The sequence below is a fragment of the Gymnoscopelus braueri genome (assembly GCF_963280865.1).
Source record: "Gymnoscopelus braueri genome assembly, chromosome: 5".
Lineage (NCBI taxonomy): Eukaryota > Metazoa > Chordata > Actinopteri > Myctophiformes > Myctophidae > Gymnoscopelus > Gymnoscopelus braueri.
In genome coordinates this window covers 30,724,242-30,749,833 of record NC_137606.1, presented here as the reverse complement: position 1 = coordinate 30,749,833, position 25,592 = coordinate 30,724,242, and the positions used below count along the sequence as shown (strand labels likewise).

The 25,592-nt window shown below is 39.0% G+C and overlaps 4 protein-coding genes across 4 annotated transcripts; 2 read left to right on the top strand and 2 right to left on the bottom strand.

The window, feature by feature from the left end:
* Nucleotides 1–1,606: 1,606 nt before the first annotated feature.
* On the bottom strand, nt 1,607–2,566 carry LOC308085166 (olfactory receptor 52B2-like; the record flags this gene model as incomplete). The annotated part of the gene is made up of 1 exon (XM_080428251.1): nt 1,607–2,566. One exon carries the CDS (start codon nt 2,564–2,566, stop codon nt 1,607–1,609), a length of 960 nt encoding a protein of 319 aa, XP_080284377.1.
* Nucleotides 2,567–8,385: 5,819 nt separating this feature from the next.
* On the bottom strand, nt 8,386–9,324 carry LOC308085165 (olfactory receptor 52E8-like; the record flags this gene model as incomplete). The annotated part of the gene is made up of 1 exon (XM_080428250.1): nt 8,386–9,324. The coding sequence occupies one exon, from the start codon at nt 9,322–9,324 to the stop codon at nt 8,386–8,388; it is 939 nt and encodes a 312-aa protein (XP_080284376.1).
* Nucleotides 9,325–13,072: 3,748 nt separating this feature from the next.
* On the top strand, nt 13,073–14,008 carry LOC308085106 (olfactory receptor 52E4-like; the record flags this gene model as incomplete). The annotated part of the gene is made up of 1 exon (XM_080428181.1): nt 13,073–14,008. One exon carries the CDS (start codon nt 13,073–13,075, stop codon nt 14,006–14,008), a length of 936 nt encoding a protein of 311 aa, XP_080284307.1.
* Nucleotides 14,009–22,646: 8,638 nt separating this feature from the next.
* LOC308085049 (post-GPI attachment to proteins factor 2-like) lies at nt 22,647–25,308 on the top strand (the record flags this gene model as incomplete). The annotated part of the gene is made up of 5 exons (XM_080428075.1): nt 22,647–22,814; nt 23,182–23,434; nt 24,298–24,404; nt 24,875–24,983; nt 25,178–25,308. 5 exons carry the CDS (start codon nt 22,647–22,649, stop codon nt 25,306–25,308), a joined length of 768 nt encoding a protein of 255 aa, XP_080284201.1.
* Between the last annotated feature and the right edge of the window lie 284 nt (nt 25,309–25,592).

Sequence of the window (25,592 nt, the reverse complement as noted above, 5' to 3'; positions counted from 1 at the left end):
AAGTGAAAATTCAACCTAAAACATCAAGCAAAAATGTTATAATTTGATTTAATACAAAGAATAACACCCTGCCAAAAGCTAAACCAAAAAATGTCAATTAATATGTCATTATACAGAATGTCTATTGAAGTTTCATATCGATATGAACTGCATATTATTATAATGCTGACACGTATGGACCAGACCATCTATCTGCAAGTGTTAAAAATCACCTTAATAAACAATCAACAAATAATCTGCTGTTTGAATTTCCTTTAATTGCATGAATTATAAAGGTGTTTTAAACAGTGGTATTTATTCAGCAGTATATATATTAACACATTTCAGTACTTTTACCTCAGTAGAATGATGTGAACATGCTTAAATCATTTAAGCATCAATATTGATCGTTTATATCTTTATATCAGTGCCTAAGCCGATCACCATTTTCTTTATCGCATACATAAGGTGCCCTTCATAATATCTCCTATTTATGGTTCACATTAGATACATTAATTAATATACAGTGCTTTTGATTACAACGCTGAATTAAATCACAGGCTTTTCAGTATAATTACAGTGTTATAGCACATTTATAAAGGGGGTCTAATTCAGCCATGTATTTAACATCGGTGTTAAAACTGCAATAAGCCATGTCTACATAACACATTATGGGGTTACATTGACATAATTATGATTATGATCTTTATTTATATAGCACCCGGCATACATAGAAGTGCTTTACACAAAAAAAGAAAGAGCAAAATACCCACAGAATATCAGATTAATCATTGCGATAAGCGAGGCAAAATATATATGTTTTAAGATTACACTTAAAAATATCTACTGATTCAGCCATTCTCAGATTGACTGGCAGGGAGTTCCAAAGTTTGGGGGCATACAAACTAGAGCTGCCTCTCCATGTCTCTTGACAGTTAGAACTTCTAAACATTCAGTGCCAGAGGATCTCAGCGACCTATGCTAGGTTCATACCTCTTGATCATACCTGACATGTATACTGGTGCACAGTCTTTAAGTGATTTATAAAATCATTTTAAAATCTATTCTAGAAGTAACAGGTAGCCAATGCAGAGATCTTACCGGTGTGATGTGTGCTCTGCGCTTAGTCCTGATGAGGACATGTGCTGCAGCATTCTGTATTGTTTGTCATTTTGCAATTGCTTTCTTTGGCAGACCAGCTAAAAGAGTGTTACAGTAGTCTATAACCTGTTACTAGTAATAAAGTCATGCATCAGCTTTTCAGTATCAGCCAGAGAGAGAAACTGCTGCACCTTAACAATGTTTCTGAGGTGATAAAAAAAAGAGCTTTTGGTTATATTTTCTATATGAATCTCAAAATTTTAATCTGAGTCAAGTATGACCCCTAGATTTCTGGCCTGGCTTTCAATGTTAAGAGCGAGTTTTTTTAGGTGTGCAGACACCTAAAGCACCTCTCTCTGCTCTTTCTCACCAATGACCAATACCTTCGTTTTGTCCTGGTTAAGCTGATAACATGATACATGCATGCATATAAGAGCTCGATCACTGCATTTTGGATGTATTTGAAGTTAGGTACAGCGTAACGCAGTATGAAAGCCAACATCCAGGTCTGTGTTTCTGATCACTGTCAGGTGGATTTCCCTTTATAAATACATTTAGATTTCTCTTTTAACATGGTCATCATATTTCTCTTAATTTCTTTTGTTCGTAGTCCATATATAAGAGGATTCACAAGAGGCGGGAAAACCAAAATAGACACACCTAATGCCCTTCTCAGGTAAGGTGATGCCTCTTCAAAACGATGAGCAATCAGAGTACAGGCAGTGTTTAATTCTAGCAATAAGAACACTACCAGATGTGTACCACATGTGTGGATGGCTTTCACCCTGGCATCTGACTGGTTATTCTTTATGCAGGTAATCAAAATCTGGATGTAGGTGAAAGTGATCACTAGCAATGATCCCCCTTGGATAAGAGCTGTAATAAACAACCCATAGTAGTTATTCACAGAAGTGTCTCCACAAAGGAGTTTCACCAAAGATGGATTATTGCAGTACATATCCACAACAGTCCTCCTGCAGATTTTTAACCGTGTGACCAGACCAAGCAGCAATAAGATCAAGGTGAAATCTATGAGCCATACAATTACAATAATTCTTACCAGGGTATTTTGAGTCATGACAGAGTTATATCTCAAGGGCCAGCATATAGCAACATACCGATCATATGCCATGGCAGTCAAGAACAGTAAATTTCCTGTACCGTAAAGATGAAGGAGCAAAGCCTGGATAAAACATGCAGGAAAGGAAATAGATCTGTTCTGTAATATGATGCTGAGCACAAGCTGAGGGAAAAAAGCTGTAGCACCCATAATGTCACATATAGGTAAGTTGAAGAGCAGGATAAACATTGGCTTATGCAGAGTTCTTTTCATGGCAATGGTTGTTAATAACAGCAAATTACAAAAGAGAATGAATAGATATGTAAGAGTCCCAAAAATGAATGCTGGATAAATCATTGCAGGAGATAGGTCTAATGGTATCATTGTCAGTAATGTTCCATTAATGAGCGAGGTGTTAGTCACCATGATTATATCATGCTGTTAATTGATAATAAAAGAAAAAAGTTAATATTTAAGCACATCTCTAACTAAAACAATATTACCATTAACAAATACAGACAGTTATTTCATAATAGAATGATGATAAGATCACAATAAGTTATCCTACCTATTCCTCCACCACAGTGGAGACGTGTCATTAGATGTATAGCACAGGCTCTTTTATTGGGATTTAGTAGGACAACCCATTAGATTGCCCAAGAGTGCAGGTCTGTCATACTATATTATTCTCCTAAGTATACAATATACTTAGTTGACCGGAGTCCCCCAGGATAAAGCTTATTCATTATATCAAATTGAGCTGAATGAATGAATCATTTGATTAGACAATAAAATAAAAAAAATACTGCACTGCTGTCATTACCCATTACATGCATAAATAACTGAGGATAGAAAATAAATACAAATTAAAAAACAATAAAGCAAAAATGGGCTTATTTCCATTGTGGTCCTGTGATGTTTGATCAGAAAGCATTCAACAACTTTGTATTGTAGGTCAGTCGGTTGGTTGGTCTGTCCGTCCATCCAACACTTCGCTGTGCACTTTCATTCTACCTGGAGGAGGAGCCCAAGCCATTTGAGTGACCCCATAACCTTTCCTCTAGTGCCACTCTCAGGATAAACATTTAAGCTTTGAACACAATATAGTATATTACAGGATGAACCCTGATTTTGACGACATCATGGTCTTTCCTTTAGTCCCACCCTTATGCCAAAATGTATGCTTTTTAATTATGCCACTTTATTATCTCTGCCAGGCTGAGGGCAGATTCTATTTAATTTGTTTGGGTATGGGTTGGCGCCCCAGCCTGTGTCTTCCGTGAGGAAGAAGCCCAACAAACCCACAGTGAGGCCTTTAAGGAGGGCCTTTCAGGCAAGCCGCAAGTGGAGCCTGCAGTACCACCACAGCCCAAGACACCATCACGCCGGAGTGAAATGTTTGGAGCGGGGGAGTCGGGTGCAACGTTCAGGCCCTGGACCTGGTGACACAAAGGAGGAGCCCGGCCAGGAGGCCATCCACAGAGCCTAGTCCCTCCAAGTGCCAGAGCCTCCCCCGGTCCCGGCAGAGTAGTTCTGGAGAAGCGGACTGAGGGGCCCTGCCTTGCCCTGTCTTGAGGACTGACCGTGGGTAGCTACTGCAACGTAAGTCGGGGCTTGATCAACCCCAGCTGGGTCACCTGGGAGAGGGTGTATGTTGCGAGACCCGAAACACCCGATGACCCCAGGCTACAACACTGATGATACCTCCCAGGTGCATCCACGTGATGTATTTTATTTATTTATTGTATGGCTTCTCAAAATCATGCTGTAGAACATAAATGAACATGAACAAAGCGGATTCAGCCGGGAAAAAAAGAGTCCTGGTACTTTATGTTACTGTATATTACCACAACAGAAATCATTAGGTCACCAACGGTATGTGCTGCTACTTCTGCCAGTGGGAAAATAGGCAGAAATAAAGAATGTATCAAGACTCTTTTCATTATTTATTGGCAGACTCTGTTTTGTTCACACTTGTTTATGTGCTTTTGAGTCCTGTTTTGCGATAATCACTACTTCCAGTTGCTCATTCACTAGCCTACAGAAGCAACAGAAAAATATGATTGACAATATTTGGATAATACAACCCCAGGTTAAATATTTATTAAAAGCTTTCCCTTTTACAATATGTTGCATTGTATATGTTATAAGACAAGGCAAAGTTGATTTGGATAGCACATTTCAACGACAAGGCAATTCAAAGTGGTTCACACTAAACATGGGTGTTATGGTGGTTTGGTGGTTAGCACTGTTGCCTCCCTCGGATTGAATCCCACTGTGGGCCGACTGGGGCCTTTTCTGTGAGGAGTCACAGAGGAGTCACAGTTCACATGAGTTTCCTCCAGGTCCTCCTCCTCCCAACAAATGACATGCATGTTACAGGTAGGTTATACCAGTGGTTCTCAAAGTTGGGTCTGGGAACCGCCAAGGTAGCCTGGTATCCAGCCTGCTTCGCTACGTTCGGCAGACTTTTTTTTCTCTCTTCGCTTCTCAGTCTGGAAAGCCTCCTATCTCCAAGGGAGGCGGGACATGCCACAAGCTTCGAATCGAACCTGGGGCTTCTGATTGGTCTGTGGTGCGGGGCGGGACCAAAAAAACAGTGTGATCGTTGTGATTCGTCATTCGTTTGAACAACATCCAATCAGCAACGACGTTGCCCAACGTAACATATGTAGTTCCAGTGTAGTTCTGCAAAACCTCCCAATGGGAGGCTTTCCAGACTGAGAAGCGAAGAGAGAAAAAAAAGTCCGCCGAACGTAGCGAAGCAGGCTGGATCCCAGGCTACCGCCAAGGGTCCTTGAGGGGATTCCAGGGGGTCCCCAGCAAAATGATTATAATTTTAAAACCCAGGACCTTCTAGCTGTGAGGCGACAGCGCTACCGACTGTGCCACCGTGCCCAAAATCTGTTTGACCACTTTAACACTAGGGGCTCTATTTTCGCCGGTGCCTTACCCGCTGGCACTACCCGCTACCCGTGAATTACGCACAAGGGAGCTGGCACTGTCCCTAAACGGTATCTTGCGGCCGCTATACCCGCTATTCATTATGCCGACTCCGTTATTTGCGCCTGGAGGTTGTTGTTGGGCTCTCCCTAAAATTGCTATCTTGCCCAAACACGTTTGGGAAAGACCATAGTGGATTCTAAAACCAAATTTGTTTATTAGAGCGCGCCTGCAATGTACATGTCGGGGGAGTCGAGCTGGGTGCACAACAGCACAACATTCAGAGGTCTCCTTCTCTCCTAATTCTCCACGTATCTCTGTGATTCAAATGTTCCTATAATCAGCAGAAGTGAGAGTGTCAATTCCTTATGTCAATTGTGTTTCAGATGATTCAAAGCAGACAATGATTTGTGCCGCGCGTCACACGATGCCATTCGTTCCGTTCAGTTTCATTAATCCATCGCCCAGGAAATAATGAACGGATTACAATAATACAAAATTCTCTATAATCAGCAACATGTGGGTGATAATTAGCCTATATCGATCAAATGTGGTTTTGTTCAAAGGCAATCAAAGGCTACAGCGTATAAAGCAAACGGCGGGTATAGTGTCCAATGTTTCGGCACCCCAGTGCGGCTCCAGAGTTTGTCTGATTAATCCAGAACACAAGCAGATTGCTGTAATTTAAAGTTCTCTATAACCAGCAATGTGTGAATAATACTTCTGTGTATCAAATATAATTTTATTCCAAGGCAACGTCGCTCTTCCATGGTCATGGCACATTGGGCAGAGAGGGAGAGAGCTATTGCACTGGGGATAATGGCTTGCTCAGTCTTCTCTTGCAAGGGAACGCCCCTTGCACAATGCTAAATCCCCAAATACTGGCTATAGGATCTTCGGACAAAAATAGGGCTCGGGCCCTATTTTAGCCACAAGAGTGGCTAAACCCACTATTTGGGGATTTAGCATTGCGCAAGGGGCGTTCCCGTGCAGAAGTTGCTATCTTCGGACACCAGCCTTATCCCTAAAACACTTGCACTACCCGTTACATTATGCATAGATGATTAGGTGTGGTTTGGGCGTTACAATAATAAAACCAATCATGTGCCAGATGCCATTGCCTTTAAGAGAAGACTGTGCAAGCCATTATCCCCAATGCAATCTTACGCTCTCTCCCTCTATTGAATAGCGGCGTTGCCTTGTAATAAAATTATATTTCATACACAGAATTATCACTCACACATTGCTGGTTATAGAGAACGTTAAATTACAGCAATCTGCTTGTGTTCTGGGTTAATCAAACAAACTCTGCAGCCCCACTGGGGCACCGATAACATTCACACATTGTGAGCTTGTAGATCGGCTATTTTCAAAATATCTTGAAAAAGATATTTTAATAACAACACAAATCTTGTATGGGGTATATTCATTTGGGCGTCCTTGATGAAAGGGAACCATTGGGCTACACACTCTTGTCTTAGAGCAATTAGGAAGGGTTAAATGCAGATAGGACACATTGGTGTCTCTAGGCTATCTATCCTATCCTTCCTTTTCCAGCCTGTATTTTGTGTTTAGTCTAATAATGTAGAGAAAAGTAATTTTACACTAATCTATGGCGTTATAGGCCTATGTGTGCTTACTGACTCAGCTGGTATAGCATTGATAGGCCTATTGGTGTTGAATAAGGCCTGATCTAGAATACTGCATCATATTTATTTTATGTCCTGTCTCAGATTAGGTTAATTAGTTATTTAAAATAAATGCAATAAGTGCACTCTTTTTTGCACTTTTTAACTCACACTGAATCTATCTATTTCTGTCAATATACAGTAGTATGGGAACCATTTGAAATCACATTAAAAAAAATTATTTTACATTTCTCATTTTCTCAACATATTCTCACTCGACTTCTGGTTTCAACTTTACCAGGAGTCCCGCCCACTGGAAGGCGGAAGTACTGTTTTCACTTCCAACTTATAATAAATTGCTGCATCCTCTAAAAACATTTAAAACAAGATAGGTGCACCAACAGAAGCGGACTTGAGCCCTGTACCGATAGGCTTGGAATCGTGAATCATCCGTCCTCGTCAACACGCAACGTGAGAGAATAGCCAGGTTGAATCAATGTCTGACGCATGCAGGAGAATCCCAATACCAATCCTATTCTGAGATATGAAAAACAACATTAATTTGGAAACCCAGCAGGCTGGTGAAGCAATGTCTTTATTTCACAGTTTACAAGAATACAGTGTAATGAAGCAAATTAATCACTTCCTTAATTATAAAGAAAATGGTTGATATTGTTATGCATAACTACAAACAAACAACAAAATACAATCAAAACAAGGGGCGTCGATGGTTAAGGCGCATCGAGTCCTGTTCCAGATCCTGTTCCCGAGCCTGATGACCTTTGCTGTGTATCACTCCCAGTCTCTCTCTCCCTGTTTCCTGTCACTCTCCACTGTACTATCGGATCCAATTAAAGGCAGAAAAGCCCCCCAAAAAAAAAAAAAAATTAAAACATTTCATTTCTCAAGTCAAAAATCCTCCACTTTTATTGTGATGTCTGCAACAGGTGATACTGTTTTGCCTATTTTCATCAAATATGAACATTGACCTGCAAATAGAAGCATATGATTCTGATCACAATAATGTTTTAATCTAAGCTAATAAAGTGACCAACCATTCTCTCAATCATATTCCTTGAATATACAGCTTAATTTTACAAAAGCATAAACAACACTACATACATACATTTATCATTTCAATGACTATTAAAATGTAAAATCAATCACAGATTACTAAGTGTAAGCTAATTCCCTATTTACCATTAAAATTCACACACTCGTTGTAATGCTTTCAGCCAAGCCTTCTCAATTTTTCTCTTTCGTGTTGTATTGGATACAGGCTGCGTATACTAGAATTATGAGTTTCATTCAACAGAGCAGGAAAGTTAACTTCAGAGGTTGTTTGAAGGATAAGGATTCTTCATTACTTCCATTACAATAACATAAAAATAAAAACCCTTCATTGCCAAATGACACAATGCCACATTCCATTTTCACATACTGTACTGTATTGCCCAAAAGAGTTTTTAGTGATTCTGTTTACATTTCCAAGAGTAAATCATTTGGTACTGAGATATTTCTTTTCAACACATTGTGATTCTTTGTTCTACATGATATCAGAAGAGCATTACCAAAATAAACAATGGTACAGTACAGTACAAATATTTTGTGTTATTATTTATAATAACGCTAAGATAAGGCTAATTTGATTAATTTAGAAATGATACAAAGGATTTAGGCTGACACTTCATTTTTAAAGACTCTAAGGAGTGTGTTTCGTATTTCACTTGTGTTCAGCCCATATACAATTGGATTCAGCAGTGGAGGCACAAGAAATATGAGCATTCCCATTATCTTTTGCAAGTCAGAAGAGACATTTTTGAATCTGTGAGATAAAATGGTGAAAGTCCCCACAATTTCAAATATGAAGAATATAACCAACTGTGCAACACATGTGTTAATAGCTTTACTCTTTGCCTCAGATTTCCTTGTAACCAAGCAAGCAATAAGAATCTTCACATAAGAAAATACCTGAACAGTCACACTGACAAGTTGCATGACAGCTGTGTTAAATAAACCTATGACATTGTTGATTGTGGTGTTGCCGCCACAAGTGAGCTTTAGAAGAGATGGGTTATCACAGAATACATTCATAATGGCAAATTTGCACCTGGGAAGCCTTGTCTGCAAAGAGAACAATGATACAATCAAAACAAAGTCAAGACCCCAAACAAGAGAGATGATACAAATGACACCTCTCGGCGTCATAAGAGAGCTGTATCGTAGTGGCATGCAGATGGCAACATATCGGTCAAAGGCCATTGCTGCCAGAATGAACAGAACTCCACCTCCATACATATGAAGCAAGAATGCCTGTAAGACGCAGACAGGATACGAAACCTTGTTTGTCCCCATTACTATATCAGAAAGTACCTTTGGAAGCATTGCAGTGATACCTATCAGATCATTGAGCGGAAGGCTAAAGAGAATGAAATACATGGGTTTGTGAAGGTTCCTTTGCAAGATAATTAATGTCAACAAGGTGAGGTTACAGAAAATGCCAATGAAATAAATTGCAAGGCCTAGAAAAAATATGGCATACTTTCCTCTGTGCGGAATAAAGAATGGGTCCAGACTTAACTCAGTACTGAACCAGACGGATCTGTTTTCCATATTAGCTTAACTGTGTGACTTAAAATCTACAAGGAAAATTTGTCATGAAATCACAATACACTAAACCAAAATTTACAAAGTATAGGCTTGAAATGCATCTTCCAGTTAAAACGTGACTTGTCGCAAAGTGCTGCAACTTCTGATGTTGAGAACTGGGCATCTTACCGTCTTAAATATCACCACCAGGCTTGTTTACTCAACCTCCGTATCCCTTGAGGTCATCAGAGTTCGCCCTAATTTCCTTTAGCACAAGTTTAAAGATAATAGCTGAAACTGCTTTCGGGTTATCACCTTTTTCTTTTTTTTGCTCTAGGTATTAATATTAATAGCTGTTGAAATAGCTTTTATGTAAAAGATTAGTAGTGTTTTGACAATTTCTATGCTGTTACTGTACATCGCTATCATTAGCCCACATGAAAAGCCACGAAAACAATTGTATTTTGGTGTGTTCTAATAAAAAGTGATGTTTTTGCACTTCTGAGTGTTTGGTACAGTAGGTGCGCAGCAGAAGACGCTGTGTTGACAGCCGGAATGTAGACGGCATCCGGGAGCAGTATGGGTTAGTGCCCCAGCCTGTGTCTTCCGTGAGGAAGAAGCCCAACAAATCCACGTGAGGCCTTTAAGGAGGGCCATTAGAGCAAGCCGCAAGTGGAGTCTGCAGTACCACCACGGCCCAAGAAACCATCACGCCAGAATGAAATGTTTGGAACCGGGGAGTCTGGTGCAACGCTCAGGTCCTGGACTTGGTGAGACGAAGGAGGAGCCCGGCCAGGAGGCCATCCACACAGCCTAGTCCCTCCACGTGCCTGAGCCTCTCAGAGCCTCGGCAGAGTAGTTCCGGAGAAGCGGATTGAGTGGCCCTGTCTTGCCCTAAGAGGACTGACCGCGGGTAGATACTGGGACGTAAGTCGGGGGCTTGATCAACCCCGGCTGGGTCACCTGGGCGAGGGTGTATGTTGCGAGACCCGAAACACCCGTTGACCCCAGGCTACAACACTGATGATACGTCCCAGGTGCTTCCATGTGATGTTTTTCTTTATTTTCACCAAATTAATAAAGAACTACCGCAATATCTTATTGTGATTAAAACTTCAAACTCGGCGCGCGCATCTCTGAGGCACCGAGGTCGGTCGGTCAGTCGGATCAGCGCATCTAAAAAAAAAACTATAAAACCACAAATCTCTTTATATGGACTGGAGTACCCTGTCATAGTACTGACGTCACAAGACTCTTGGACTCCATATTTGGGCATGCCTGACTCGGAACTCCATGTATGGGCATGAAAGGGACACAGACAGACAGATACAAAAATCTGCATTTATGGGCATAAAAGGGACGGGTGGGGCATGCATTCCCGACTTGCATCATTCCCGACTAAGCTAGTGCTCAGGCACCAGTCTAGTAATAAAAAAGTGAGGCATATACTTTTCTATGGCTAGAGGCTGCATTACAAAAACATAATCTCCGCCACCGGACCAAAAAGATAAATATGATTTGATTATTGACATGATTACATCAGCTAGCAACGTGTGCATCATTATTCTGTAAAAAAAACATTTATTAATGATCCCCTTTGAGACATGATTAAATGATGTGTTATTAACTGTCTCACTTTGTAATTAATCCCTTGATAATTTGGTGGCCTCTTGTTGACGATGACATTCCTTGTTGTTTGCTAATGGAGGGTGCTTTTGTTTCTCATAACACTCAATGGGAGACTCTAACATTCAATATGAGGTAATCTTGTTACAATTCAATAGTACTGCAGTTCAAAACAGCGGCTAAAATACATGTATTAATGTCTTTATTTTAGTTTACTTTCCTAGAGTACAAGAGCACAGTTCTTAACAAATGTTGACATGTTGTCCATAAACTGCAGGTCCACAAACAGTGAAAGTATAATAATAATAGTAATAATAATCATCATCACCACCACCATCATCATCATCATCATCATCATCATTATTATTATTATTAAATGTTATATAATAAATAACATTAGAATGTTTCACAATCACAAAAATACACAGCTAAATGTATCAATTTTCATAATTGTATCCCAAGAGAACTAAGGCAGCAAGGCCAAACTAAACATGTGACTTAAATGGTCACATCAGGGCTTTCTGAACAAAGGAAGTGAACTAAAAAGGGCAGTCAGGACAGACTAATCATCTCTCCCCCGAGAAATGGACACAAAAGACCCTGAGTTCATTGATTTGATTCTGTGAATGTTTGCATATGGCTGAATGATCTACACTGTAGATCATTCACCAACCGGTGTCCGCGGAGGTATTGCAGGTGGTCCCTGGCCATGCATTAAAACATTTTTAAAACTTTATTTATTTTTTTTATTTTTTTTACTTTTAATAACTTACAGGAGTTCTTACTGTATGGTATGTGTGTGTGTGTGTGTGTGTGTGTGTGTGTGTGTGTGTGTGTGTGTGTGTGTGTGTGTGTGTGTGCGTGCGTGTGCGTGTGCGTGTGTGTGTGTGTGTGCGTGTGTGTGTGTGTGTGATATGAAATGTGAGCTTACCATAATCACAGTAATCCTTAATCATATTCCATCATATTCAAACAAAATCACTGTATTTTATTAGATATTATATTGATATTATAGCTATTTTCTCCAGCTCCCTGTGGTGCATGAACCCCCCACCACTATTGTGTGGGGTGGGTCTATGATGGACCCACCACGCACAATAGTGGTGGTCCCCAGGTTGCTCTTAGTCAGGATGGTGGTCCCTGGGTCAAAATCAGTTGAAAACCCCTGATCTACAGTATGTGAATCTGAGAAAAAAACATATTAAACTGACTTTATCATATAACCTTAATTAGACTCTTGGCTGTTGTTATTTGTTAGTTAGGGCTTGTTAGACTAATACTAAGCCCTTTAACTTACAGTAATTATCCTAAGCATGCCCTCAAACATTGTGTTGCAACAGTGATTACATACTTGACTTTTCTATGTTGACGCACACTCCTCTTTTAGACAAATTCTGCAACCCTATACTGACACTGAAAAACACCTTTTTGACCTTAAGTGCTCATTCAAGCTTTTCAGGTCTCTCTACCTTTAACTCCTACATTATACTGTTATCTGATGAATTCCTGTGTTATTCAGCCTAGGGATGACAGGAAACATGAACATGTGACACATGTTTTGACCTCAGTGTTGATTTGATAATTGTTTGATGATGGAAAACGATAGGATACGTCCAGGATAAAAGGGGTCAGCTTTGCTCCTGAGCCTGAGCTCCTGCATTCAAACACAAGGTAATGCATCCACATGGAACAACTGTTTTACGTTCATTATTTAATCATTTTAATTTAATTGAATTTAAATAATCAATACATTTTAGGCTTAGAGTATTTTCTTTGCGTATTGCTTGATACAATATACAACAATAATACAACATTCAACAACAAATTGTTATGGTAAAAAACAAAAAAACTATACATTGAATATATATATATATTATTTATTATTGAATTGCACTTCATAATGTAATTGTAGTCTACCTAGTACCTACTGTATAATACCAGGAAATAGCTGTGCTGAGAGGATGCTTCACACTTTTATTTCACTAATGCTATGGTTTAAAAGTTATCTTTTTTGTTTTTTTTTGTTTGTTGTTGTTGTTGTTGTTGTTGTTGTTGTTGTTTTCTTATATAGCTGAATTTTTCTTCTAATACCTGCCTCAACCATAACAATAACTTTTTTACAGGTTTATATTCAGCATTAAACAGAATGGACGGCAACATTACAGTTCCAAGTGGTGTCCTGGAAATCCAGGGCTTTGACATTTCTCCAGAGTTCACATACCCCTTGTTTTTCTTACTACTGTTTGTTTATTTTAGTCTCCTCGTCTCCAATATTACAGTGCTCACTCTCATTATCACTGAGAAGAGTTTGCACCAACCAATGTATCTCCTTTTTTGCAACCTGTCTATTAATGATCTAATAGGCAACACAGTCTTACTGCCACGGCTCATGACCGACATCATATCAACAGAGAGGTTCATCACGTACAACCAATGCGTCGCTCAAGCATTTTATAGTCACACATTTGGCTCAGCCTCACATATGATACTGATCATTATGGCTGTTGATAGATATGTGGCAATAGTTCACCCACTGAGGTACGGGTCAATTATGACTACTAGAGCTGTGGTTGCACTGTCAGCATCTGCATGGGGAGCTTCAGTAATGTTAGTATCTATTCTGATAGGGCTCACAGTCAGGTTGTCCCGCTGTAGGTCTGTTATACAAAATGCATACTGTGACAATGCATCATTGTTTAAGCTGTCTTGTGAGGACGTGTCTATCAACAATGTATATGGTCTGATTTTTACTGTAATGCTGTTTGGTTCTTCAATGGGAAGCATAGCTATCACCTATTTTAGGATTGCTGTCATCTGCTGGACTAAGAAAAACAAAGACTTGAATAGCAAAGCATTGCAAACTTGTGCTAGTCATCTTGTCCTTTATCTTATTATGCTCTGGTCTGGGTTTTTAACCATCATTCTACATCGCTTCCAAAATTATCCAGATCTAAGGAAAATTGCATATATTTTATTTCATGTTGTGCCTGCTAATTTAAATCCAGTTATCTATGGAATGCAAACAAAGACATTACGAGATAAAATCATGCAAATTCTAAACAGAAAAGTGACTCAATCCTAATACTAAATCAAGGCTTGAAAGAAAGGTGATTATTTGACCAGCAGGATTGCTACAGTATATATATATGTATATATTTGCACATAGCTTTCTGGGAAGTACATTACAGAACCACAACAGACACCTGTTAAGGATAACTCTTAAATGTTTCTTAATAGACTGTACTATTTACTCATCATATTCACTGTTGATAGACTGTACATATAATCAAGATAGGCACTGTTGTAGGCCGGCTGACACTGTATATATTGAATATAAATATCTGTACTTAGCTATTCTGTTAACTATTTGTTGCTGTTTCTGCTACAACAATTTTCACACAGGGATAAATAAATGTCTGTCTACAGTATCTATACTTCCCTGCAACATTTGTTTAAGTTTAACAGTTTGTGTAACCTGTTGGAGGCAACACAAAATCTTTATATTGGTAAAGATCCATTCTACATGGGAGTTTCTAGTGTGTGGTTATATTTTCAAGTCTATGATAGGTACATACATCAATATTCTAGGGGTACGTTTTCATTAGCCTCTGCCTGAACCCCTTCAGTTAAAAAAAAGGGGGGGGAGAGAGAGATTTCTGCATGTCTAAACCAAGAGGAATGTTTGAACACCCAGTTGATCCAAACTGTGGTGCCTGTGCAGATCTTGTCAATCGATTGGAAGATATGTTTGGGATTATTTTGACTCAATGTCACCCTTTGTAAATGTATCAGGTTCATAAATGGTCCATCAAGTGCTATTGTGCAATATGTGTTGTAAGACTTAATTCAGTGGAAATAACCAAACCCTATTTTATTCTTTATCATATACACATGGTGAAAATAGATGACCTACAAGCTCACAAGGCACATCCGGATGCTTGTAAAAAAAAATTGCCTAAAATAAAGATGCTGGGTTGAAAGTGGTTAATTAGCAAATTAGTATAAATTAATGACCCATATGTTTGTGAAGCATGGTGGCTGTGGACGATGACTATAGGGTTCATTACTCGTCCCAGTTATTGTATAGGATACTGGATCTTCAGTAGACCAATCTTCCTTAAGGTTTACAATGTAAAAACCTGGAAGGAATTTAGTATCATATTAGCCTACAGGCGTTGATTGCACAAGACGCAAGGAGATTCCTGAATAAGTGACCTGTGAATCTATGATTATTGTGCGCAGGAACTCAGTGTCAAATGGAGGCTCTTTACTGACATCCAGTGCATTGGTAATAGAATAGCATTAACATCTTTATGTTGTCTGAGCCTCCTGAACTCTTCATAGTTAAATACAAGTTTTCTTTTGCTTCTGTGCATCAGCATACATTATATTAATGTCTGTGCCTCAACTACTGCTGACTGGGATATATTTGAACATTTTTACACATTTGTAATTCACAATCAAGGCACTCTATAACTCATCCAGACTTGGCTTGACAAGAATACCCAGGGCCGGTTCTCACTTTGCTGTACCTTCAAAAATGTTATTTCCAACCTTTGTGATTGTTTAACTTGCTTCCTTGGTTGTATATTCTGTGTCACAAGGCTAAATTCTTCTGCCAGTATCAGTGGTTGACCATGATGCCGCTGAGGTCAAGGACTGGATGTCACAAGATTTCATTCCACTGGCCCTGAACACATCTTAATGATATCATATCAGCTGTCACATTCTGTGCATGCTGTTTCTGAAAGATTAGATATATTTATTTGACTGCTCATTTCAGCACTTAAATGTTGATATCTATACACCATGAACAGACCTTCAAACCTAAACACAATTTTCATCAATCACTTTTTATTTCAAAACAAAATATTATAATAATTCACTAACTATCCTAACAATTCACTTTGCTTTCCAGTAGGTTATGAAGTATTACTTACAGTATAATCTGGTGTGCAGCATAAGCCCTTTGTAACCTTGTTTTAAAAAGTGTATTTAAGTTAAGACTGTGGGAGAACAAACAAACAAAGCAGTTCAATTGATGTACAGTACATCTACAAGGATTAATTCTGGGAATGTAAAATTAGGTCAACATTTGGTGGAAACCCTCCCTACCCTAGTACTATTTCTCTTTGAAACCACAGTGTTACTATAGACTATAGAATTGCTCTTGTTTGCTGAGTTGAGCAGGCACTCAGAGTATTCAAAGCTATCTATATTTTATCGCAACATTAACAGGATATGTTATCATAGTATACTTCAACTTGGCTTTTCATCTTTGATGCAGAACACACCAGTAAGACTACTATCGCCATTGAATGAAATATAAATCCACAGTTGATGATTTGTTTATTGTTGCTATTGATGTTGTTGAGGTATTTGCCAAGTACATTAGCACATACCTGGAATTCTACCTCTGCATTGAACCCATCCTAACTACTGGGAGCAGTGGGGAACTATTGAACAGTGCCCAGGGTGGAACCTGTACTGTATGGTACAATTTCCTATACTATTGTTTTTAGACTTCTAAACTTCCATACGTAAAGGTAGGCTGTGTTCTAGAAGTAGGGTTGAACTCTTTACCGTACATCTTCTTTTCAATATCTACATGATGATGAATGAGCAAAGAATCTGGCACTAAACTATGCAGACATGTGTTAACACGATAATGACAGAAATCACTAAAAAGTTCTACATCTAGATGGCTTTACCCATGATAAGGAGACTCATGAAGAAAACCATAATAAAAAATAGCCACATGAAAAAGCGATCCAAGACCTTGGCTACCTTCTTCCACTCCCCAGTTCTTTTCTGTGTGGCCCTCTGATCTCTGTAACAGTTGGCAATGTACTCAATGTTTCGTAGGAGCTGCTGTTCCTGCCACTGGGTCATGCAGTTAATTTCTCTTCCATTGTTTTCTCCATCACTCACTCCCTCCTTCCTGCACCTGCCTGTGGATGTCTGTGTGTCTCCACAGTCCATGCTCATGAAAATACCATTCTTCCAGGAACTGTAATTACTGGTAGGATTCTTCCCAATTGAGCCTACTGGACTCATTGTCTGCTCCATCACGTCCTCTTTCTCTTCTGGGAACTTGTAAACCAAACCTTCTTGTTCTCCCTCCACCTTGAAAACATAGTCCTCTCGGCCAGGAGGGCCAGCTTGGCCATTCATGGTACAGTTTGTGTTCTTTACAGGGCCCGGCTCTTGTTTCTCTGATTGCGGTGACATGCAGTTCTCCCCTACTTCATACACAAAGCACATTCTGGCCAGATACTGCAGAATGACTGTCTTGGCCCACTTGGGCACAGGCTTGGCATCTGGACCACAATGGTGTATGTTCATGATGAAGATGGTGAGGGCAGTAGATGCTGTTATCATGGTCATGGTAGCAATATAATACTTGCCTGTGAATGGAAATTGAAAGAAAAATCAACACCTCAACCATAGAGTGAAATTAATTTCCACAAAGATCTCTTAAGTATGCATTTTGAGTGCATTTTATTGTACATACCAATAAGAGGTACACTCTCAGAAGGTGGCATGATCTCTGCAACCAACAGCTGAAAGACTGTGAGGGCCAGCATCACTGTGACACCAAGAGACACTTTCTCTCCAGAGTCAGCAGGCAGGTAGAAACCAAGCGGGGCCAGGAAAGAGATCATCACACACGGAATGAGCAAATTAAATATGTAAAAGGTAGCCCTCCTCTTCAATTTCAGTGTGTATGTCACATCGGGGTATGGCTCAGCACAGCAGCCATACAAGATGACATTCTTTATAGCGGACATACCTTGCACCTCCCACTCAACATTATCCACAAGGTCAGCCAGGTCTGCATTGTCCATGGCGTTCAGGATGTCCAGCTGGTTACCATTGTAGGTCCAGGAGCCATAGGTGAACCTACACTGCTGGGCATCAAACGGAAAGAATGCCACATCTACTTTGCAGGAGCTCTTGGTGATAGCTGGGGAGTCCCACATTATCTGTCCATCATGCCGGATCACCACGTTGGTGTCCATGGAACCAGTGAAATGGTCATCAGCACTGAAATACAGAGACAACTGTAATGCCATGACTTTCACAACACTACTATAGTAGTTTTCTTTTATTTTTATTTTTAAAGTTATTTAATTGTAGGCAATATCTCCTTTCATACTGTAGTTCCCATAGGGCAGTAACAGAAAAAGAAAAAAAAACTATAGGTCTAATGGCTGGACTACAGGAGGAATGTTATTTAATGATATAAGGCACAAGTACAGACACTGAGGGAGGAGTTGACTTGCACTCATGCCTCAGCCTGGTATGCTCTGAATATCTGCATCATACACTCTGTTTATTTGCCGTGATGTCAACGCAATTATAATACTGGGACATTCAGATTCACATTTTTTTAAGTGGATTAACTGGTGTACAAAAAGCAGATAAGAACCTGAACACTCCCATGAATAACAGCTTCAAGGAATGTTCAGCTTGTGCCTTTACACCGACAAAAGAACAGCTACAGCCTGGTAAACCCAACACCACTCCGACCTACTTGTTATATAGGACTATATCAGGTCTCCATATATAACTACTAGGTATGCGGATGGTATCGAGTCCGTCATAATCATCTTTATCCCACGTGAGGAGTGCATCAATCCACACCTGCCGTATCCATAAATATGCTGTCAAAATCTGGTTACGCTCATCCTGTAAGAAATTTGAGGTAATTAACAATGACCACACCAAACAAGGTATCAAAAAAGAAATTTAACAGAACATAAGTATAAAAGCATTAGTTATACAAAATGCTCATTTTTGACAGATAATGTGTATTAGCTAGTTGTGTTGTTTTCTGCTTATTGGGAAGCAGTGCTTTGTTTTACCATATCGATGATTTGTGACAGAGTAATTTGCAGGGTGACATTCAGAATGGTATCAGTGTCTTCCACAGGCCTCAATGCACTGCTGTAATTGGCGAATAAATCTTTCAGAAGCTTCTGTGCATATTTTGCCTTAGCACACCAACACACTGGGACAGGAGAGAGGAAACATTTCAGTAAATCTCTCTAAAACCTAATTTATACTTTGTCATATGATGGTGTCACTGTGTCGCAGTTGAAAATCAGTTCTATTCAACAAGTGACACCATCATACGACAAAGTACAGCTCAGGATTAAGGCTTGCTGCTGTATTTGACTGAACTGACAAAATGATTATGTTCTATGTCCTACATTTTTTCAGAAAGACACTATTTATAGACAGGATAAAGGGTCTTCGAAAAAAGGTTAAATGGATATACCGTGACTGTATCATTGTAGCTAAGAGAAAATCTGCTGAAGTTTAATGATGCATTATTTGTTTTAAAAATACATAATGCACTTTCCCTTCCACGCTTTAACAACAATTAAGTACATACACTCTGTAGTCTCCAGAGGTTATTACATTATACCAACAAGAAAAAGGGCTTCTAGTCATTCAGCCTTTTCATTTAGGGCATCACACGGTTGGATGCATTCAGTATAGCTGGTTGTTGGCAATAGTCAGGTTTGTGAGGTTGCTGTATGCATGCTGTGTGTAGTGTGGTCTTTCCTGGCTGTATGGTGTTGTGTACCACTTCAAAGTGATGGTTAATAGTATGTACTTGTTTTATGTGATCTATACAGTATGTGCCTGTTTTGCATGCCAGTTAAATGTCTAATTTCTAATTCTACATTCTAATTTTGTATTGTGTACTAAATGTTTTCTTCTTCTTCTTTCTTTCTTTTTTACCTTTTGACATCATACTACCAAGGGGCAGCAGATACAAATTACCCTTTTGGATACATCTGACTCATTTATACAGAATAGTGATGTTAATTAATGTGTATCGTCCCTGCTAAAATAAATACATGAAAATAATGGAACATAAGCCAATCTGACCACACAGACTAAATTAATTCAAAGCAGTGAATGCTGATGAGTTGGCTGATAAAGCATGTTGTCTCTTAACATTCTGAGTGAAACCATTATGGATGCTCTGTTTGGAAAAAGAGTATCAGAGAACATGTTGACACATGACAGATGGTGTAAGGGGGACAGAATGGATTTCAGGTTGGATTGTCCCATAACACTCTAGAGATAAGGCAAATCTCATGAAGCATGCAGAGACTGTGGATTCCTCTGTTAACCCTTAGTGAATATGCGTTGGGGCGACCCCTTAATCCATGGCACACATACTGAATCAGTGAGAAAATTAAAATTAAAATAAACTTAAACATAGCGTATGGGCTATAATAATTGAAATGGTCATGGTTATGATACTTTAAAAACAATCCCATAATTTATAATTTAAGGAAGAATGCTTCTGTAAAAACCGATTTTCCAGCATTTTTTAAAAATACACTCGAAAAAAAGGATTAATTGCAAATACAACTTGGCTCAAAATGCTGCCTGTTTACAATGTCCACTCTGGATTTGGGTAATCCATATGACAACTATGTATTGCTATTTCAATAAAGCATTTTGAGTGAAATACATACACTAACTTGCTCGAAGTTTTGAATTATGAGAAATCAGAATCACAATCACAATTTTAGAGATAGATTATTGGCTAAGACACATAGGATGGGCTAAATGTACGTCAATAGGTTTATAGACTACAATTTATGTAGATGGTAAAGATACGTATCATTTGTCGTTTTCTTTATAATTGTCATTACAGACTTTGCAGCCTTGCAGTCTTTGGTAGACTAAAGATCGACAAATTATTGTGCGTGTGGCATAATTTTCTTGAAAGAAAAGAAGGGAAAAAAAACTTACCAGGAAAAATATTGATACTTATAGCTAACAGAAGTAGGCCTAATGTTTGGACTCTCATCTTGCAAAACAGGTTAACTCGATCCAGTGATCATTTGAGCACGTCTATGAAGACAATGCAGTAGCCTACCAGCAGTTTACTTCAGATATGGGCTGCTCATGGAGTAATGGCATGTGTACAGTTTGTGGACAGTTCAGACAGACAGTGCTTGAACATAGAGGCGGGGCAGTGGATTGACAGACAAAGCTTAATCCCACACAATGGCACACATACCCGTATTATTTGGTAAAAGGTTAAGATACAATAGTTTTTATCAGTGGTTCTCAACCTTTTTAGTGACCCCCCCCCCCCAATTTTTTTTTAATTTGAACTGGGCACCCCCCACCCTGATAAGCACTTGGAATGTAAGGGCTGGGGCATTCCATTTTGTTAAAATCGGTTCCACGGATAAGTATAAAGTATTGTGAAAATAGCAGATCTACAAGCTCACAATGCACAAATATTGCCTCTTTCTTATATTAATATTTGACAATTTGGCCGATGTTTGACCAGTCTTTTTAGTATATTTTGTTTTGATGCGGTAATGGTCTTTTTATTTTCTTTCCTTGTTTTCTTTAGGTTTTAAAAAGGTCTTAAAATTCGTGGGACCACCCCAAAATCATGTGGGGACCCCACTGGGCTCCCGATCCACATGGTGAGAACCACTGGTTTATACCTACGCTTTTCCCGCAAGAAAAGCCTGAACTGTAGGCTAATAATGAATATAGATAAATAATAATGAAAAACAAAAAATGTTTTCTTTGTTATAGGCAACCATTGCTGACAGTAATCATTAATCAGCACCAAGGACAGTTCCCGACGCACCGCGTCCTCTAGGCTGCTATTGGTGAATTGATTGCTTTTGTAGTTTGTTTTGACTTTTAAGGATAAACATTCATATCAGATATAGGCTATATCACTTACTATGGTCAAGGTCTGTGCATGTTTTTGATATAGGCTGCGTCATCCATCTTTATCATTGTAATGCGGCCGCTTGGTTTGCTTTCTCTTCCGGGTAGGCTATTCATATTTTATTTTCATCCAACACCTTACCTTGGCTATGTTAGGCATGGGCATTTCGATCTATTTGCGGGGGAAAACGAGGGTTTGTTTAAGAATTTCACACCTCTAATGGTAGCCGAATTCTAGGTTTGTGTTAGCCGCATGGATCACACAACGGTCGTCTGTCACGACCATCATGTATGAACTTCAACCTGGTGTTCTCCATTAACGGCCCATACATCTACATAAACGTAAAAATGTCAAATATAAAGTGCTTACCCTATGGCCATAAATGTAACAATTATGTACGGACCCTCAGAAGTACTCCTATCTTCCGTATTGTTCAATAAAAAGCATTTTAATCCTATTGGTAGCCATTTTCTCATATAATTTATCAGAGTGCAATACATCTCCCAACCAATAGGGTTGCGTAGTTGAAAGCAATGGAGAACATACCAAAAAAATGGCCACCAATCGGATTAAAATGCTTTTTATTGAACAATACGGAAGATACGGGTACTTTTGAGAGCCCGTACATAACTGTAACATCCGTGGCCATAGGGTAAGCACTTTATATTTGAAATTTTAACGTTTATGTAGATGTGCGGACCAAAAAGGAAAAAAGTGCAAACACCAGGTTTAAGTTCATCCATGACTGTCATATAATATATGACAGACATGGATGCAAAATGTTTCAGGGCTAGGTTTATGTTTAATATGTATTTGTCACTGCACAGAGCAGAGGTAGGTTAGCCTCCTACTGCATGGTCTACTACTCTATGGTTCTATTTTTACAATTTACAATTTTACTAATCCAACTGCACGAAATCAGAAGGACACATGATTATCACTATAAACATGCAACATTTTTTTTAAATGTTTTCTAACCCAGTTTAGGATGCTACACAGTCCAAATACCTTGGGGTATGAGAGACCCCTGATCGTCAGCATATCATTCTCCACCTGTGTTTTGGGTGCTGTCTTCCTGCCACTGCTTGGCTTAATAAGTTGTGTCTTCATATCTTCTGCTTTCCATTTCGAAGATTCTACTGGAACGCATTGTCAGGTAGGCTAATACAATACAGTGGTTCTCACACGTTTTCATGTCAAGGACCCTCAAATTAATGCATTTGGCCTGTGGACCCCCCATCAGAAAATATTTTGTATTTATTTTACATTCCCACATTCACATTCACTCAAATCAAATTCTTTCTTTTTTTAAAGTTTTCTTTAAAAATAGCAGATCTACAAGTATCAGCTATTTTCAACTAGCTGATGTATATAGGGTTAAATTGGTTGAACTGACTTTGATGCTATATTAATACATTTTGCTGGGAACCCCCTCGAGGACCCCTGGAGGGTCCTTGCTTTTGAAAATGTTCACCTCAATTTACAGCATTAGTCACCTGACCCTAGTCTATCATTTCTCTTAGGTTCCTAATTATCTGCCATCTATTAGTGCCTCAATAAGCCTAAGCCCTGAATGCCACATCTGGAGATTCTGTATTGGACTACACTCAGCACCAAGGTTTCTTGTAGCCCTGACATACTTTGAGTATTATAAAGGACGCAAGTTCACATCAAGGTTCCCTGAGAGTTTACTCAGCTTCCTGAATCTTGTTTTTGCCTTCTTTGAAAACTTGGGTCTCTTGCTCCTTACGTATGTGTCATCCAGTGAGACATACTGTGAGTAATCAATATATTTTCAAGCTGAATGAATGGTTGATTTAATTGCATTGTGTTTTAGCCCTTGAAATGTTACCCCACAGCTGGTTTTGTTCATGTTCGTAACAGTAAAGCAAGTTTAGTCACCGTGCTCTCCAACAGTCCACAGAAATAATGAGTAGTTTGGTTGCAGTCATCTCAGAAATATTGGATTTGTGGGTTATTTGTGTCATAAAAAGGAGGACAAAATACACAACTCTTAATTTCTTTGTTCGTTTTCACGACATATCATTAATTCATGTAGGCTATATTGGGTTGAAGACATTTTTGTCCCTAAATTGATTTGCTGGGCTTTTTTCAAATACACATATGAACTTCCTGGGGGGAACGTTGCTGTCCGGCAGAAACCAGCTGACTCAATTTTTCCGCTTTTGCATTTTTTTCCATAAACAGTGCTATTGAACACCCTTTACGTCTGTGTGTTGATTAAAAAAATATTGAACCAATGAAAATTATTAAAAAGCGCTTCTGTCAAAACCAGCTAACTCCATTGGATCCTCAAACTTTCTGCTAAATCAGCTAAGTCCACCAAAGGGGGTGGAGTTAGCTGCTTTTGCTGACTCCAGGCTCCACCCCCTTTTGACCTCCAACCTCATTGTGAGCTTTGAGGTCCATTTAGCTGTTCTTATCAATGATGAACAAAACCTCCTAACTCCACTTTTTGTTTTGTTTTTGTCATTTCCTGAAAAAAATTGGAGTTAGCTGGTTTCTGCCGGACAGCAGAGATATATTAGTATTCAGGAAAATGCATTTTTGCTTTATTTACAGGATCACATAAATAAATTGTCTCCTTCTCTCTTGGCATCCTTTCGCCCCATGTTTAGTTGTACATAAGGAAGGCTTTGTCCTGTTCCTTATCAGCGCTCTTATCCACATGTTAATAACCTGCTGGTTGTGGAACACTATCAAGAGGTACTCACTAAGTCCTGAGGTAAGGAACTCCCTCTCACACAAAAATCTCTCATGCTACTGAATGTTAGCTACACATTATCTCGTTGTGTTTGCTTGACGCTTTTGTCATTGTACTTGACATGCATGTCTTTCTAATTGTAAATTACAGCTAGGTTTAAGGAATCTCTGCTGCCATTACGTTTTTCTTATCTGAGTAACTACCCTAAAGTACATAATACATTGTATTACATGTGAAGTTAAGAGCCACCACAAGGTGGCACTGTGGTAAAGGACCACATTGACATGCAGTTGATTGACTTTCAGTGACTACTCCTGTAAAGTGTTTCATTAAGTGTGCTCACTGCTTACGCAAGAATTGCTGAACATTTTAGTTATTGTTCACCATTACTACATGCTGCATTGTCTGTACTCTATGTATTTTATGCCACTTAACAACTGTTAAGTGGCATAATAAAACAGCAACTGTTTATGAAAATATTTCCCCTTCAGGATACTAAGTCTTACCACTGGAAAGTACGTTTCTTAGTCCTCTACATATCCTTCTGTGCTTTTGCTGCTTTCTTTTTCTGGAAACACAACATGTACTGTGAACCAGGAAGTGAGTAAACTGTATATTATGTAGTTACATTCGTGTTCTTACCCAATGTTAAGCAATGAATATGGTGCAAGCCAAATTCTCTATGATCTGATTTATGTTAAAGTATCACAAAGTCAAATGTATATTTACATGTACCAAACCTGTATTGAGGTACTCATTACATTATGCTATTTTCTCTTCCCTACCTTTTACAGGCTATACCTTTTTTGCCCTGTTTGAATATTTGGTTGTCCTGTCCAACATGGCGTTTCATCTAACAGCTTTGTGGGACTTTAAGAGCAGAGAGGTCATGATCATTTTACCCTCTGAGGATAAAAACTTCTGAGGAGTCAAACAAAGATAGTCTATGTTGTACAATCACACAACCCACAACTGATGAAGGTTAGATCACATTATGATTGCTTGAAGCCTTTCTTAAAGCATTCGTACTTGACATGCATTTCTTTGTAATTGTAATTTACAAGGTTTAGGCACGCTGCTATTATTTGTTTCTTATCCGAGACTGTAACACTCCTATGTACACAATACATTGTATTACATGATAACTTGAAAGGGTGGCAGACATAAAGAGGGGATTTCTCTGTTTTCATGTTGATATCAAGCCCCAGT